Source organism: Lagenorhynchus albirostris, chromosome 4, assembly GCF_949774975.1.
Source record: "Lagenorhynchus albirostris chromosome 4, mLagAlb1.1, whole genome shotgun sequence".
NCBI lineage: Eukaryota > Metazoa > Chordata > Mammalia > Artiodactyla > Delphinidae > Lagenorhynchus > Lagenorhynchus albirostris.
The window spans coordinates 78,101,054-78,120,373 of NC_083098.1; the positions used below are offsets into that span (position 1 = coordinate 78,101,054).

Sequence of the window (19,320 nt, forward strand, 5' to 3'; positions counted from 1 at the left end):
AATCCCTTCTTTCCTCAGGGCTTCACCTGCGCTGTCATCTCTGCCAGAAATTCTTCCTGGACCTCCCACATGACCAGTTCCTCACTATTCATATCCCAGCTCAAATATCACTCCCTCATAGAGGCACAGACCCCAGACCAGTCTAAAAGTCATGCCCACTTAATCATTTAGTACCATGGCATCCTTAGAAGTCTCTCATCACCATCGGAAATAATCTTATTTGTTTACCTAATGATTTTATGTTTCTCTCAACGGAATGCAAGCTTCATAAAGTGGGACCTGGGCTCTCTTATTCAAGTGATTAAAACAGTGCCCAGTACATAGCAGGTACTCAAATATTTGTTGGATTAATAAACTATTCTTATATAACTTCTCATGTGCTAAACTGCTTCCTACCAAAAGCTTGTAGAAACAGCAAAAGATCAAGTAGAGATACCAGTCAAGTGACTGAAAACAGGTTTTCAGATAATTCTGATCAAATAGTAATGTGTGTGCAAAAGGATTCTGAGGCTCCATTCAGACCCAGTAGGAAGGATGGAGTGCCACAGTGTATTAGTGATGTCTGCCATGAACAAAAATGACAACACATGTATCATATCCCTGAGCTAGTCTTCCCTTCTCTTAACGTGTTTATAGTCTTATTTCCTTTCAAATGCAAAAAGAAACTGAAATTTTCTTGAAAATGTGTAATTGTCTCCTAAAGCTTTATAAATATACAACATCTCCATATAAATTCTTCTGTCCTTCAAGAGATTACACTTAGAAGCTCTACATCTTTTTTTTTTCTTTTTTATCTCTTTGTCCTCTGTAAAATCAAAGCAATGAAGATTCATCATTTCCAGTCCACTTTTCCCTGTAGCCTCTTTTACAATTTTGTCATGGGAAATGATGGAATCTTCTACCTGCCTTTCTTCATCCAAGTGTCCATAAACTCTAAGCAGAAGCACAATCAAATGGTGGAAGAAAATGTGGCAGAGTCAAAGGGGCAACCAAAATGTCACTGGACAAGAGAGAACACTTTCAGGATAAGTTAAAATATAGCTTCATGCTTCTGGGGGAACAGAGGTTGCTCAAAAAACCTAGAGCCAAAAGGTTAACAAGCACACTTTCTCCACACTAATGTGAGCAAGGGGAACTAGGGGTAGAGAAGGGTCATGGATAAATGAAGGGCTGAAGGGAGTAACTCATGGGATCTCCTGGAAACTGAGAGGGAAAATCTGGACATGAAGTCAAAGCCAGGAAGGAAGGCTGTGTGGGTGATGAGAGATGGGTAATAGACGATTGCTTCTTGGAAGGGACGCTCCTGGCTGCAGCCTTCCAGACTCATCTCCTTTCAAGGAGAGAGATGCTATAACCCTGGGAAGTATATTTCATGACACCAAAGACAGGAAATGGCCCAAGCATAAAATAGAATTTGTTTGGAGGCCAAGTTCAAAGGAAGGACAACTCTTCCGGAAGGTAACGTCAATGAAATTAATTACCTTTTATCAATAGCCACATGCTGGGACTCTGCCTGCTTTACCACGTATTATACAACTGGCCAGCTTAACAGAACAACGTGTGCAAAGGCTTGACAGCAGCGTTCAACAACAGGAAACAATGACCTCGACTCTTCCAAGGGTCAAGACCAATTACAGTCTTCAGGCTGAACAAATGGGCTTTTAAAACACCAAGCTATGAAAACGTTAAAGGTCTGCTTCTACCCCTCTTTCCCCAATGGACTTGGAATTTAACTTAGACCTAGGGTACAGGACAATCGTCATTAATATCAACCACATATTCCTGCACCCTGGCCTTGAGCTTTAAGTCAGATTGGACTTTTTTAGGAAAACCTCATGTGGTTCTTTGATCTGAATGGGTTGGATGATATTAAAGGATTGTAAGGATTTCTTCCTCCCTGGAAGTTGACTTCTCCTCCATGCTGCTCCATGAGCCTAAGGACATTAAATTACCCTCCAGTCTCAAAAGGCAGTTCAACCCATAATAAAATTGGGTTGATGAAAATAAATGCATCTTTTTTTTTTTTTTTTTTTTGCGGTACGCGGGCCTCTCACTGTTGTGGCCTCTCCTGTCGTGAAGCACAGGCTCCGGACGCGCAGGCTCAGCGGCCATGACTCACGGGCCCAGCTGCCCCGCGGCACGTGGGATCTTCCCGGACCGGGGCACGAACCCGCGTCCCCTGCATCGGCAGGCGGACTCTCCACCACTGCGCCACCAGGGAAGCCCAATGCATCATTTTAAATTCAGGATTTCCTCGAATTTTTGGTTAAGTCTGGAGTTGGGGGTGGGGTAAAAATAACAATATTGAGAGCGCAATCTTACTTAATCCTCACACCATCTCCATAAAGTAAAGAAACCGAGTACAGGCAAGTTAAACACCTTACCAAGGTCACATACCACTGAAGCAGAATTTAAACTCAGGCTAAACATCACCCATCATTTCTAACATGTGCTGCTCTGGGTCAGCGTCTTTAGAACAGTGAGGCCAGTCAAGTCCGACCCATGGATTTCTCATGATGGGTCTCATTTTCGTCTCTCCAGTCCTTTTACAGGAAACCCTCCTTCCCAATCCTGTCCGTAGGGTTCAGCTCTGTCCTCAGGAATGATCTATGGCCCAGGCCTAGTCAATGAGAAAATGATCTTTCTAGCCACAATGATAAGCACAGGCAAAGGCATGGGACTCAAGCTGGGCCAAGGAGTTGTAACCAGCACATTGACAGTTGCTTTAAGACTAATGCTGTTTGTCTACCATTACTCCTGGATTTTGCAGCTATGAGAGCCAATATATTTCCATTTTTCATTAAGCCAATTTGAGCTCGTTTTCTGTCACTTGCAACGGAAAGAGTCCTGACTAACAGAGTCCTTTTCTCAAGGCTAGAATATCTGACCAGATTGACCCCTCAGCTTTGTCCGCTTATACGTGTCTACAGGTTGCTGGTCCACCTCAGTCTCTGTGATCCTGGCAATGTCCTCAGGAGAGCACTTTGGATTTCTGGCCATAAAACAGCGAAGGGGTGGGGTGGGGGGGGTGCACCCAAGGACCAAAGATAGCATCAGTGTTCTTTCTGCAGCACAGCAGGGGATCGGGAACCGGGGTTTCCCTGTACCACCCATGAGCTCGGTGACCCAGGCAGATTACTTAAAGTACCTCCCTGTGCCTGACTTTCCTCATCTAGTGTGGATAACGATAGCATCTACCCTGCAGGATCATTTTGAGAAGTAGATTTATGTAAGTTAAGGACTTATAACAGTGCCTGGCATTACATAAATGTTCATAAGACCATCTCAATGCTGGTTATTAATTGTGTAAAAGACAAATTAGAAAAAAAAGCTTTTAAGACAGCTAGCCCAATTAATCGGCAACTACAATACTATAGATAAGAGGAAATGAGACATAAGGGACATATCAGAGGTGGACGGACAGGACTGAGTTAAGGGGAGGTGCGACATGCGTTTAGGGAGAGGGAACCGTTAAGTTCACAGCACTATTCTGCGTGACAGCAGAACCTGAAGAAGTTAAGTTCGGCTTTAGAATCAGACTAATAAGCGTTCCCGTCCTAGCTCTGCCATGTTTTAGCTGTGAGGTTTTTGGAAAAATTATTCAGCCCCCCTGAAGTTCAGATTCTTTCTCTTAGAATGGGAACAATACCAAGTCCTCTCTCAAAGCGCTTTGTGAAGATAAACGGGACTGGGGACATTTAGTAGTGTGCACAAAAGGCAGCACCGTGGGGTCTAGTAAATATTAGATATTATTAGTTGTAAGGTCTGAGGACTGGATTTCTGCTTGTAAATACCTAAGATCTTTCACAGTTTTATTTGTGTTCATCTCAGAAGCGACTGACTTCATAGCTGCCGTGTTAGTACAGATCTTTGGAAGCAAACAGATGAGTCCAATAGTTTTCAATACCCGACAACACTGGAGCTGAGCGGCTTTGAGAGCAGCTACGTATCGGTCTCTGTGCGTTTCTGCCATACACCCACCTCTGTCTTCTGGCCGTTCCTATAAAGCTCAGGCAGTCGCATGAGGGTCTCTGCAGACACATCTTTCTCCAGGACACCGTAAATGACGGGAGGGGCGGATGTGAAAAGGAGGTTGAAGAAGATCAAGACCCAGTAGTCAGTCATGGATGTTCCTGAAAACCCACAAAAGAACTGGTACCAGAAAAGGAGGTTCACGTAGGCCTAGGGACACAAAGAGGAACATGTGCGTCTTAGAGTCAGCAATGCGTGCTAGGACCGCACACGCCACACGCTGCTGTCCTGAGCCGTGTGATCTCAGCCCCTCCCTTCCTCACTCACAGAATGGAAGACCACAACTTACCTTGCAGCTTTTTTTGGTAAATTAAAACACACACACACAGACCATTTACTATGTGGTGCTGGCACTGTTCTAAGAGCTTTAAAGAGAATACATTTAATTTTAGTAACAACTTGGGAATTACTGTTGTTCCCATTTTACAGATGAGGAAAGTAAGGCACGGAGAGGCTAAGGAACTTGCCCAAAGTTACCTGGCTAACACGTGGCAGAGTCAGTATTCAAATGCAGATGTTCTAGCTCCAGATGAAGAGAATCTAGCCCTGTGCCTGGTATGTGGCAGCCATACAACAAGTGTTCATTCTCTTGCTTTCTGGGTTCACAATTATTTTTTCCTGGTGAAATGGGATGGTGTCGGTTGAGTGGCCAACCATCCCAGTTTGCTTGGGACTGAGGAATTTCCCAGGACATGGTACTCTTACTATAAAAACTAGGACAGTCCCAGGAAAACCAGGACAGGTGGTCATGCTAGAGGCCAGGCACATACTAGTTTCTTATTTTGTCTCACACAGAGTAAGTCCATGATAGCAAAAGCTCTGTGCCCTGAAGCAAGGCAGGCCACAGGAAAGGTCACTGGGCTTAGAATTAGGGGGTCTTGTTTCAAGTCCTAGGGAAACTTCCTATTGACTATATGACTTTAGGTCATTTTAATAACCTCTATGAATTTTGGGTTCTATGTCTGGAAAATGAGAATTATACGACATCAGGTCTTAGTATCAAGATCCAGTTAGCAACTGCTCATGACCTGAAAAATGCCTTTTGATCGATTTTAATTAATTGATTAAGATATTATTGTTGGCACCATAGATACACTGAAACACCTCAGGATGGGGACCACAATCCTTAGAATAGAGTTTCTTAGTCTAGGGTCCATGGATATGCATTATGCCTCACTCCTGAAAATGTACAGGTTTTAGGTATATGCGGTTTGGGGCACTATTCTGGGGAATGAATCCATAGTCCTTATCACTATCTCAAAAACTGCCCAAGATGCAAGAACCGTAGTCTCAGAAAGCTAAGCTATTCGAATGGCTTCTGATACTGGCCCCGTTCTCCATAGTTTACAAACCATTTGTTGTTTGGCTAGGCAAGAAAGAGGCAGAAACAAGTCAGGAGGATTTCAGTGTGAACGGCCATCAGGGTTTCCGGAGCAGAACGGCCCCAGGGTCCTTGCTCCCTGGTGATGTTCTCTCTACTAATAAACACCCCCTCTCTCCAACTGCATGTGGCATCTTTTTTTTTTTCCATGAGATAAAATTTTAAATACTTAACAACAGTTGGACATTTGTTTTATCATAATGTCCTAGTCTCTTTCTATTATTAGTTAGAAATATGGAGTTAAAAGGAAGGGGGAGAGGATGCAGTGGACTGCATCGTAATAGAAGAGAAGGTACAAAAATGCAAAGGTATTTTAAAAACCTGGGAGATGGGCTCCCCTCTAAAAGTCATTGACCACTAAGTCCTAGAATTTTAAGTTACAAATCACAGCTTTCCCCAGAATCACACGGACAGAGATATTATACATTTCAAATATTTTCATACAGTATCAAGGCTTTCTTAAACTTTGACTGAGTGTGCTAATTCCAATTAGGAAAGTACTGAAAGCTTCCTGAAAAGTTCATCTTGCTATAGGGAAAAAAATGCTCCTGCTGACTGACCGACAGACAGACAGACACACATGCACGCACCGATCTAAATTACGTATTTGGGATATCCTAAAAATGACCCATTAAAGTCATCTTTTTCCTAAAGATGGCATTTCAACAGAGTGATGTAAATTTCTGTTTACTACTAACTTGCTACATACGCACTTTAAAGACCAAGAATAAATGTGGTCTGAAAATCATGACATATTTACATAATCACCCCACCTAGAAGGGATTGAGGTGAAGCAATCTAAGGTCCACATGGGTTTATGAAAGAGAAAACTGAAATTTAAATGGTTTGCTGAAGATTCGAAGCCAGGAATCCTACTACTCAAATTCTGCCCTTCTATGAATTACATGGTCAAAAATTAAGTTCCTTGACCATCCAATAGTTACCAAGCACAAACACATTTTACAGGCTTGCCAAAGAATTCTTCCTCTGGGAGTGCTAGCCAGCTACAGCCTAAGGCACTATACTGGGTTTTCATCTGTATCTGTGTCTTCAATATACCACATGGGACATCCGTCTGGGGATAGCATATATACATATATAGTTTTTATATCTCCTGTAAAATTGAAGAAAACCTTTTCCTTCTCCACTGACAGAAAGCATTAAACATTTCCTAATTCTGCTTGTCACAACCTTTTTATGGAAGGTCAAAAACTGGATTCTAAACGAATCAGACAGGGCTTAATTGAATTTAAATGCATAGGGAATAGAAAATGCTAGCAGATGGACAAGCCTAGCAATCTGCTCTCAGCAGCTGAAACACAGCACATTCCCAGATTATTCCTGGTAAGACAGCAGAAGTGCTCCTGGCTGCTTCCCAAACATCAACAAGCAAAGTGAGCTCAGCATCGGGCCCTTCCTCTTCACCCCTTACACAAGCTGGAGTGGAAGGGAGAAGGGAGGGGGGGCGAATTTTCTGGAGCTACATACCACGTTCTTGTAGAAAAAATAGAGAATCATGTTGGAAAGTCGGGTATAACACCAGTGCCCGTGGACAAGGAGTAGCTTGCTGAGATGTTTAAACTGGGAAATGGCAAAGTCACTGGCCATCACAGCCTGCAGAGGCAACGGGGAGAGAACGTCACCCTGAGCAATGGAACATGTTAGAACAGACGCAGCATGGCAGCCTAACCGCCAGCAGGCTCAGACTGGTCAAATATGTGGTTTAAACCTAAGACCGGAAAAAAAAAAAAACCTTCAAACAAACAAAAACCCATGAATACAGAGCCTTAACGGGTTACCTGGAGTTACCACTCAGTTTTCCAATGTGGTCCAATGAAACAAAACTTCTCTCTGGTCACCGTTCATGATGTAATTTCAGCAAGTGCACTTTCCCTAGAGAGCAGCTCCCTTACCAAGAACTCTGCGCATTACAGTGTGCATTTCCTTCTCCTCCATGAGGAGAATATTAAAAGTATATAGTCGTGACTTCATGTGACTCTGTATAATGTAGCAGGCAAAGGAGGTATTTGAATTTCTCGTCTTTTAGAGAGATGTTGTAATTTATCGTTCTCGGGAAACCCTAAGCCTCACGTCCCACTTGCCTTTGACAGCACTAGCTCCATACGTGACAAGCAGTCTTCTGGACAAGCTTCTATCTGAATTTTGTGCCTAAAACACTATTCAACACACGTGTGCGCACACGAAAGCAGGACAATCCCACTTCCCTCATTCTCTCCTATCTTCTCTCCCCCTCTCCCTCTCTCTTTAGGATTTTTAGATATTTCATTCAAATCCTTAGTAGCTCTCATCAGTGTCAAAAGTCATACAGCTATTGCGGCGCTAAAAATATATATGCTTATGACTTAGATAAGTTATATATTTTTAAACTGAACAAGTGGGCCACAGAGCTCAAATTACCCAGGGAAATTACCATAATACTCACCCAGTAAGTAATCAGTGAACGAATGGCTAAACGTCCTGCCACCCACTCCTGAGCTAGCCGCAGACAGCCTCACTCTACCACAGAGATTTGACCATGGAGAATGCTGCCTTTGGATGGGCAGGTCAAGTTTGTGGTGTTTGGGTGCACAACATCCTCTCACCTGCATGCCTTCTTGACCTGAGATCCCAATCCCAACGTCTGCCACTTGTATCATGCTAACATCATTGGCACCGTCACCTTTGTGAAACAGAAGGTGAGAAACATATGAGGAGCAAAGAAAAACTGCCCACTGTGCCAATCAACAGTGGCCACTCAAACAAACAAACAAATCCTTCAAAGCTTATCCCATGCCTCCAAGTTGCCTGGAAGCTAGCTAAGCACAAATGCAATGTGGCATCCCACTGCCATCAGGAAGAATTCCATACTCAACACTACCTTAAAGTCCTTCATGCTACAGCCCCTACCTGGACTGACCTCCCCTTTCTCCATGTCACTCACTCTACTTTCAATTTTCCAGATATATCCTACTCCTTCCAGCCCTGCAGATGCTGTTTCTCTATTCTTATAACACCATCCTCATCACCCCTGCCCCACCTTGCTGGTTTTCAAGGGCTCTTACGCTCAGCTTAGATAATCACTTCCTCTGGGAAGTCCTTCTCACGTTCCTTTTAGATTCAATGCCCCTTCCTTAGGCCCCAAGCACCACCTTACGAACCTCTATCATATCTAGCATGGTATTAAGCTTGCTATAGATTTCTTTGTCTTCCCAACACATTGGCAGCTTCTTTAGAGGAGGTATTACATTCCTGCTGGTAATGAACATCTGTTGTTCCCAACTGCCCAGCAACCTTAACTTGTTTTCTGGTAATAGTATCCTGATTTTCCTTGGGAACTCTGAGTCCATGAGTCTCTGAGCCCAAACCACCAGATTTGGGATGGGCAACCGACTCAGGCCTGGACAATTACCACTGCCTGTTCCCTGGCCTCAGTGGTTGGTTCAGAGATGGGCACGTGATTCAGCTGAATTGATAGAATTGACATGTCCAGGGCTCTAGCCTCAGGAACAGATGGATCCAGGGGCTTGAACAATTCACTCATTTATATGCTCATTCAATAAGATAGTTGAACAAAATTTCACCCTAATCCTGATACTTTATTCCAGCAACTTGAGAAGAGGTGCTATCTTTTCTCTCAGGTTGCTAAGAGGATAAGATATAAAGGTGGGAATTTTCAGTAGCTGTACCAACACCCTGAGGGGAGATGCTACCTGAGACTGAAAATAATCCAGGTGGAAACAGAGACTATAAGAGATGGCTGAGTTCATCTTGCTAATGTCTGAACTTCGGAGTGTCTCAGAGCTTAATCTCACCCTGTTTCTCTTCTCTACTTACACTCATTTTTTTGGTAATCTCACTGATAATACTATCGGGGCTTTAAATATCACCATTAGACTTACAATTCCCAAATTTATGTCTCTAGCCAATTCCTCATTGTTAAATTCCAGACTTTATCTCCAGCTGCCTACTTGACTCACTGTTTTAGACATCTAATGGATTTCTCAAACTTAACATGTATAAAACCCAACTCCTGCTTACCCGACTCCATCTCAGTAAATGGCAGCTCCGTCCCTCTGTTCTCGAGACAAAACCTTGACGTCCCCCTTGACCCCTTCTATTATATAACATATCCAATCCGTCAGCAGATATCAGCAGCTCTTTCTTCAAACCATGTCCATTATCTTACCACATCCCACCACCTCCTCTGCTCCTACCTGCGCTCGAGCCACAATCATCTTTTCCCTGAATTATTTCAATAGCCGCTCAACTGGTCTCCTTCCTTATGTCCTTACAACCCGGTGGCTCCTCTCAACACAGCAGCCAATGTGATCCTTTTCAACTTAAGGCAGCTCACGTCCCTCCTCTGCTCAAATTCCTCCTGTGGCTCTGTCTCTTCAGATAAAAGCCAAAATTCCTAATGGCCTCCAAGACTCTACAGGACCTGGTCGCCTGCCACCTCTCTGTCCTTCACTAACCTGCAGAAAACTCCTCCCTTTGCTCAACCTACTTTGGGTTTGAACACACCAAGCATGGTCCATTGTCTTCTCTGCCAGGAATGTTCCCCCCCACCCCCCAGATCTCCTATGGCTCCCTTATCATTTCCTTCAAGTCTCTGCTTACACACAACTTTATCAGTAAGACTGTCTCTGAAAAATCTATTTAAAATAGAAGTCCCTTCCGCCTCCCCCAATGCTCTGCATCACCTGACTTTGCTTTATTTTTTTCAATAGCATTGGTCACTATCTGCTCTTATATTTTTATACCTTTTTTTTCCCCCCACTTTTTACTGCATCACCCTCCTCCTATACGTAAGTTCCTTAAGGAAAGGTACTTTGTCAGTTTTGTACACTCTTGTATCTCCATTGCCTAGAAAAATGCCTGGTACATAGAAGGCACTCAATAAATAGCAGTTGAATGAATAAATAAATGAACTGTTCATATTCTTGAATTTAACTTTCTCGAAGGCAGAACTCATGAATTTTTCAGGTCTCCGATTCAGTACATTACCCTCCTTAACCCAGATGATTTGGGGATCTGACATGTACCACAGAGTCCTATTATATCGTTTTCCATGTCACATCTCTACCACCTGGTTCATAAGAGGAGGCCAAATAGGTGATGGAGGGGAAAGGGGAGGGAGTGAGGGGACGGAGGAGAAAGAAGGGAGGAAAGGGGAGGGAAAGCGGGGGAGGAAAAGGACAGACCGAGAGAAGGGCAAACGTGTACAGAAGAAAGGACAGACAGAAGGATCAGCCTCTGGTGTGACATGAAAGTGAGAAGTGCAGGGCTGGGCTCCACCTCCACTCACCGATGGCCAAAGTCATCACCCGGAGATGGCTTCGAACCAGTTTGACCACTTCACTCTTCTGCAGGGGCGTGGCTCGGCAGCAGACCACAGCATGGCAGCGAGCAGCCAGCTCCAGGAACCGCCTCTGCAGACTCTCCTGCAGGGCAAACTCCAGGGTCCTCCCGTTGATAACGAGTCCAGCTCGCAGCCCTGAGTCCGGGGGCGCGGGAGGCTGGTGGAAAGCCTCACTTGATGCTTGCTCTGGAGAAGCTGCATTTTTCTTCTGAAGTTCTTTCAAGATCGTGTCCATCAGCATCTCACAGGCATTCTTGAAACGAGAGGCAAAGACAGTTAGCCTTGGGGCTCCCCTGCTGGCCACATCCAGCTATATTCATCATTGCTATTCTTTTAACATTTGCTTCATCAAGTCAACCCCAGGGAGTGAATAATCGGTTACTTTCCAAGACCTCACAGCGCTTCCACAGAGACTTCTGTGTGTATATGGGGACAGGATAAAAGGATGGGGTGCATCTCGCTTCCAACTGTACAACTAAAAACTAGTTTTAGAATTTCTTTATTTGTGCAATTTACCTTCTCAAACCATGAATCTCAAGAGCCCTTCGGTCTCATTCTCTCATTTACTACCTGCTTGACTTTAAGCAAATTAATACAACCTCTGAGCCTCAACTTTCTCATGAGAAACATTCAAACGTCTATATTATAATTCGTTGTGAGGAATAAGTGAAACAATATTGGGTTAGCCAAAAAGTTCGTTCGCGATTTCCGTACGATGTCTTGGAAAAACCCAAACGAACTTTTGAGCCAACCCAATACATGCACAGCTCCTAGTGTAAAGCATGACACAGCAGAATTTAAAACAGTAATAATTATTTTTCTCTTCTTTTTTTATTTTTCTTGTTTTTTTTTTTTTGCGGTACGCGGGCCTCTCTCTGTTGTGGCCTCTGCCATTGCGGAGCACAGGCTCCGGACGCGCAGGCTCAGCGGCCATGGCTCACGGGCCCAGCCGCTCCGCGGCATGTGGGATCTTCCCAGGCCGGGGCATGAACCCGTGTCCCCTGCACTGGCAGGTGGACTCTCAACCACTGCGCCACCAGGGAAGCCCTATTTTTCTCTTCTTTGATTCAACACATTCACTCACTTACTATTTACTGAGAAGCTACTGTGTACTTGAAAAAAATTCTAGGTGCTGGAGATACATCAATGAGCCAGCAATCCCCACCCTCACCGAGTTAACATTCTGGTCGATGTTCTTAGTGGCCTTATCCCATTTGGTGTGCATGCATCCCTCCACTCTCCTCATCCCACGCTTGTTAGGAAGCTCTTTGAAGACAGACAGCACTTTTAATTTACTTTCGAAAACTTCCTAATGTCTATAGAGGGCCACGTTAAGCACCCAATAAATATTCATTAGATGAATTCTACTCGAGAACATGAACAATAAACTTACACAGAAATTATTGTGTCAAATGACCACTAAGGACAGAGGCAAACAAAATCCTGGAACGGTGCATTTAAGTTTATACACTAAGCCTGAAATAGTTTATTCACGAAAGAGCCCCTCACACTCAGAGGCCATTTACTCTTATTTCAAATGCTATTTTAGCAAGCATTTCTCAACCCAAAGCAAAATAAGATGGGAAGTAGGTATGAATATGTAGGCACACAGACACAATAAATACTTAACAACCACATAAACTATAAACAAGAGATTCACCTTCAAACTGGAGCTACCTGGCAACCTTTACCACGAGAATAAATCTGATCCCATACACCTCAAAAGCCCCCATGGAAAAGTATACAAAGATGAATCAAAGATGCTCAGCATAGGCTCAGTATAGAATAGTAAAAATATATTTTTAAAAACCTTCCAAACTTTGGTTACATTAAAATGGTATATTTAGAAGGTGACATACCCTGCAGTCACTGAAAATCAAGACCTCTATTAACATGACATGATGGTTAAGATATTTGTCAAGTGAAAAAATATAGCCATAATACTATACAACCGTATAAATACAGTCTGTATAGCATTCATATGCTCATACTGCAGGGTGCAGTCTGACTGGATGCCCTTCAAGATATGCATGTCAATTACCTGGTTTTACGACTGTAGATTGATTCTAGATATTTTTATTCTCTTATTTGAGTACAAAAGTGTTTAGTTGTATAAATTAACTATATTTTCTTTATAGAAAAAATATACATACACACATATAGTCAATCTTCATTATTTGCAGATTCCATATTTGCAAATTCACCTACTTGCTAAAATTTACCTGTAATCCTACGATAAAGGTGCTTTCTTGGTCATGTGTGGACACGCGCAGAGTGACGGAAGATCTGAGTCAGGCAACACACACCTTTCCAGCTGAAGCTGAGCGAGGTGATGATGCTCCGACTTAGGTCAGCTCCCACGCTGTAAACAAGTGCCCTTTTCACTCTCTGTCTGGTGACACATTTTTTGCAGTTTTGTGCTTTTTGATGGTGATTTCACTGTTTCTAATGGCCCTAACTGTAGCCCTTCAATGCTGTCTAGTGTTCCTATGTACAGGAACGCTGTGATGTGCCTTATGTAGAAAACGTGTGTTAGACAAACTCCGTTCAAGCCTGAGTTATATGCTGTTAGAGACAAACTCCATTCAAGCCTGAGTTATATGCTGTTAGAGACAAACTCCGTTCAAGCCTGAGTTATATGCTGTTAGAGACAAACTTCGTTCAAGCCTGAGTTATATGCTGTTGGTCATGGGTGCAATGTTAATGAATCAACTATATATGTATAAAATTACACATATATAATATGTATAAAATTATATATATGGTTATATATAATATATACACAAAATTATATATGTAATATATATGATTATATATATGATTATATATATATATATATATATATATATAAAATAAGGTGTCTTTAAAAAGAAACATACATGAAACAAAGTTATGTATTGATTGGTTGATGAAAGTGTTATGACCAGAGGCTCACGGGAACCTAATCCTTCATTTCCCATAGGGGCAATGGTTCAGTTTTTACTACTTCAGTATTTCAGCAACTTTATAGAACTTAACTCCATGAATAATGTATTTATACAGATAAATAGATATAGGTTATATAATATGTATCATAATACCAAAAGCATGCTTGACAAGTAATCAGCTGTCAGTGCTTAGGCAATTCACAACCTTTTGGAGTCTCAGGCTATAAGATGGGGATAATTTTATCTGCTCTACTAGTTATAATGGTCAAATGAGATCATGTATGAAAAAGGCTTTTATAGATTCTAAGAAACATGAATATAAAGAGTTACTATCTCAGAAGAAAATTTTAAATGAAATGAAAATAAAACTGAAAAAATTAAATGATGAATCCTGAAAGGGAGTAAATAATCCAGGATATGAGTCTATTAAAAAAAGAATCGAAATTTATGAGAACAGAAATTATGTAAGGTTTGTAAGTGGCTACATTTACCATAACCTAATTTGCAAATTTAGGAACCAAAGTTGATGGAAACCTGTAAAGTTGAGGTACTACACTATAGATATGATTGGACAATCCATCGGTTGCCAGATGGCCCACTTAAAATGTCACAGGAGCAATGTCCTTCGCTAAACGACAAATTGGGCTCATGACCTTCAATTCCATTTTTAATTCTTAGCATATGAGGGGTGGAGAGTAGGAAAAAGAGAAAATAATACAGTGACTGAGCCCCTACTATGTGCTTGGGATTTTATATGCATCGACTTGAGTCATTATAGAACTCAAATTATGTTCACTCACTGTGTTCCGTTTAGTTATCTGAAAAATTGAGGTGAAATACCTACTGATAGCAAAAAAATCTTTTGTATTTAGAGCAGTCCACAGTGGATACTCTATAAAGACTTGAGTTGGTAGCTTTAAATACCTTTAACCATAAATTGTATATTTATAAATAAATTTCATAATACTAATGATTTTACTGCTCACAAAAATGGCATAGTCAAAACTGAACACAAATGATTTATTCCTTTTACTTTTAAGAGTTCATTGAACCCCTTTCATCTGCCAGGCACCACATTGAACAGTTTATATCTTCCCATTTAATGCCCACAACATCCCTGTGAAATAGACATTACTCTCACATTACAGGTAAGAAAATGACTCAGGAGGGTAACTCGCCAAGGTCACATACCTGGTCACTGGCAGGCTAAGCATTTGAATCCAGGTCTTACCAGACTTAGCGCACTTCCGTTTTAGTGACTAAAATGACCAAGCATTTTCTTGTGCTCGCTCCCTAGCTGAAACCGGGATCTGCCTGGTGGCTATGCTTGTGGGTCCCTGGGCCACTGTCAACTGCCAAGGAGAACTCACTCTGTGTTGAATAAGGAAAATTCTCTTTCCTCAAAATGTACCATCTAGTTGGGTATTGACTGAGGCCTGACCATACAAACATGGCTAACCAAACGCGGCAGCCTGTGACCAAGACCCAAGATGTGATCCAGGTGAGAAGCTCCAGAGGATTTCTGAGGCAGGTTGCTATGACAGAATGGATGTGACTGATAAAAGTATGACAACTGAGGCAGGAAGGAGGAAGGTTTTCCAAGCAAATTAAACAGTATGCACAAATCTCAGTATCACTATACTAGGAATCTTCTGAAAAAAATAAAATGCCTGTTTAATTGATTAGAACATCTGTATTAGAGATTAGTGGCAGGGGTGGAGGGAAGAAGGGGTATTAGAAAAATAGGCTGAATCCAAATTTCTTAAATTCCTTCTCCTCAAAAACAAGGAGAAAAAAAAATCCAAAATCCCTTTTTTCCCTGCCCTTAAACAGTTCTTCCAACTTTTGATATTCTCAGGTGCACTAGCTAAGATTAACCACTAGAGGGCAGGATTACCCTCTGAGCCTAATTTTAGAATTACCAGGAAAATACTTATTCACCTGACTCCAACCGAAATCATTACTTCTCCTCAGCTTGAAAGGGGGGTAGATTTCTGTCCCAGAGCTTGACATATTTTGTCATCATGGTCTAAATCTTGTCAAATCAGTGATAATTCAATATGGAGTGGGGGGGCGGGAAAGGCAAATAAAAAGGAAATTTTCTTTCAGGGTCTTTATTCAGCCATGATTCCTTTGAATCATGATATTTTCCAAGCCTTTAGAAGAACTAAGCAAGCTAGGTTGCTGGATAGAAGCACTAGTTATCAAGGAGCTAATGGTTATTGGTTTTTCTTTCTCCTTATAGCCATCACATCACAAGTATTCCGTTGGCTTTGAAAACACAAAGAGACTGGCTTGATCTCAGTAAACATACCTTACTTTCAGTATTGAGGATGAAAAGCTTGTCCTCTGGCTCCAGTAGTTTGCACGCATAAGCAATATTGACAGCTGTCTCCTGTTTGTCTCCTGTCAGCATCCAGATCTTCATTCCGGCTTTGTGAAGGGCTTCTATAGACTCAGGGACCCCCTCCTGCAGACGGTCTTCAATGCCAGTAGCACCTAAAAATTAACCAAAATGCAACAGGGCTTGTAAGAAACACAAAAGCCAGCTGAAGCTCATCTAAACTATAATTGAACCCTATCTGTTAGCCGACCCAATCCTGAACTACACAAAAGGTTCCAGTAGCCTCAAGGGGTCCAAATGAAGCGTGAAGACTCAGACCAAAATCATATACAAAGTAATATTTTGGGAAGAAAGCCTTCGCAATCAATGAGTTTATCAAATTTACTTGCTCTCCTTTTGGCTAGCTTGCTCCTCTGTAAATTGAGGGGATTTCATTCAATTACTCATATATCCTTACTCTTCAATTTTATAATTCCATGATACTCCCGAGGGTAAGGGTAGGCTTTTAAAGACTGTTCTGGTCAGTAACACGTATTATCTATTTTTAATGCTCTTTCATATTATAAGGCCATAATTCCCTTTTCTGTAACAACTGAGGCTATGTTTTAGAATTCAGAAGTTTTACAGATTTTTAAAAGGTAAGAGGATATATGTATCATATTTTATAATATCTGGTAATCACGCACATTAGTATTTTTTAGCAAAACTTACAAATTACAACATTCACACTAATTAGGATAATAAAGACTTTAATTGTCTTATCAAATCAGGCCTGATTTTGCTGCTAAATGAGTTTTGGCACTAAACTCACAAAGCAGTTTTGAGTTTGGAACTGCAGATGAGGAAATGTGAATCTGTACCACTCACACTGTCACAGAGAAATGACAGGAGGAAGATCATTACTTTACTGGCTAGAGACCAAGTTAGATCATTGTTTTTTCTCTGAAGCAGAGGCACAGAGACCGGTGTTTTGGTGTGTTAGTACTCTAAGGCTGTGTTCCTCAACCTTGGCTGCCTCTTAGAACTACTTGGGGAGCTTTGAAAAATTCAAATGGCCACACCACACATCAGACCAATTGAAACAGAATCCCTGGGCAGGCATCGGTATTTTTTAAAGTGCTCCAGGTGATTTTAAGATGCAGCTCTATCTGAGACAAGAGGTGTCAGGTGTGCAACTTTTAGTTGAAACCAGGAAGTAAGAGAAGAGAGACAAATTTCATTAGCCTGGTTGCAGGCACAGCCCTGGAGTAAGGTAGATCTGAGCTTCTCCCCAGCTCTGCCAGCCACTAGCACGTGACTTTGAACGAGTCATTAAACTGCTCTGTGCTCCAAGTTTCTTCTAAATAAAATAGAGATTTGTTGTGCAGATTCAAAAAGACAACACATATTAAATACCTTACCCAATGGCTGGCAAGAAACTTGAGCTTTCCTCTCTTGAACCAGGGTATTTAATTGGCTTTGTATTCTACGTTAAAGCATTGAATTTTTAAATGATCTTAAGGATGACCAGCCTGCCACAAATGAAGTCTAAGTTCACTGCAGTGGAAAATGGACTGGAAAGGATTGGAAGCAGGGTAGAAGTCAAACTGGACAGGGTGGGCAGAACCACATGTATCTATTAGATCAAAGTGGAAAAAAAGCCACTGGTGAATAACTAATTTACAGACATCAAGTGTTTTTGAAAATTCCCCCTTCGGACAATACCTACCAAGTAAAGTTAGTTTGTTCTCCAACCTCATGGCAGATTCAAGTAGTAATTCTTCCCTGTTGTCAATGCTGGTTTCAGCTAAAAAATGATTTCTCAGCCACTCTGCATATTCAGTGTCACTCATGACCTATGAGGGGGAAAAAAAGCTATGAGGCAGGCCATGTGATGAGCCTATGGTATTTCCCTCTCTGGGTTCACTCAGGCCAGGTCCAAATCCTCACACTACCCAGTCACAAACTTCCCGAGCTCTGTGATCAGACTAGTGTAACACAGAGGATGGACAGACCCTGTAGCTCAGAATCTCTGGGAAATTCTAGGCACCATATAAGATGAAAGTAGGTTAATCAATTAAACCAGGGAGTATGCAGTTGGGAGAAAGGAGCCACTTGAAAGTTAAATTCAGGGTTATTCTAATGGTGCAGTTGAAAAAGTGGTGTCCCGTACTCAATGTCAGGTATTATATAGCTAGCAGCACCTTTGATTTCCTTTGATGGTTGGTTTATAGGGTGAGTTATCTGTAAAGGTTAAAAGAAAAAGGAGGCCAAATGGGTGAAGCAAGGAAGTTCTCTTCCAAACAAAAAATTAAGTGGAATTCCTGGAGAAGGAACCAATGATAGATTTTCCTTTGTCTTCAGGTTGTTGTAATGGGAGAAATCTACTTTCGGTCCTTATAAAGCAGCATGCAGTAGAGGGGGTGAGGCAATTTCTCTATCTACTCATTCTTGCCCACAAGGTAATTTGATTTGGGAGAATCTGACATCTGTTGGGCTACATTTTTATCAGGGCAGGACCATTCCACTGAAAAGGCAGAAGGTCTGTTTCGATCTTGAATTCTTCATTCTTCTTACAACTGCGTATGAGGCAGGCTTTTGATTCTCCATGCAGCTGGTTGACTAAGTGCCTCAGAGTCTACACCAGATCCCACTTTCCCTAAGGCAGTTCCCAAGAACTTGGAGAAGAAATGAGAGATGCCTACATTGGCCTCAGGTCCTAGCTATAGTCTCCAATTCAGTTCTCCCAGGAGCTCTATTGTTTGGGTACTACTGGACAGCCATTAAAGCATTGATACTTTGATCTACATGTATCTCTCAGTCTTCTCTACCAGCCAGAGCCCAGAATGAAGGAGAGAAAATTGATACTTTGGCTTCTAACACAGCAAAAATTAACTGTAGAGCTCAGAGCCAGGGAGGGAAAAGACAACAGAACGGGTAGGAGGTAGTTATGGAGAAGAGGGAGAGAGTTGGCAAGAGGAGCCTCCCTGGTTCTTCTCCAATATTTCCCCTATGTGGGCTGATCTGATTGTTCTCTGTTTCTTTTCCTTCAATGTTCATCATAGCTCTGTTATATCTTGACAACAGACTCCCTTCCCTCCCCCATAAGCATATCCTTCTCTTGCACTAGCCCTTACTAGACTCTCCTTCTCCACCCTAAGTAGACTTCCACACCTTCTCCTGCCACTGCTCTACTCTGAAACAATGAGTTACCTGAGTTTGTACTAAAGGAAGAAACCCTATCTAGGTGTGCAGCTGGGGATGCAGTTGTGGCTATGGCTGTAGGGATGGGGAC

At 42.1% G+C, this 19,320-nt stretch overlaps 1 protein-coding gene across 1 annotated transcript in view; it reads right to left on the minus strand.

Annotated features, from left to right (window-relative positions):
* Positions 1-19,320, minus strand: part of ATP10D (ATPase phospholipid transporting 10D (putative)) — a 120,512-nt gene that overhangs the window by 14,862 nt on the left and 86,330 nt on the right. The window contains 6 exon segments of the mRNA XM_060148233.1: positions 3,982-4,182; positions 6,902-7,027; positions 8,017-8,093; positions 10,722-11,028; positions 16,017-16,201; positions 17,755-17,881. Of these exon segments, the coding sequence (XP_060004216.1) occupies positions 3,982-4,182; positions 6,902-7,027; positions 8,017-8,093; positions 10,722-11,028; positions 16,017-16,201; positions 17,755-17,881 (1,023 nt within the window).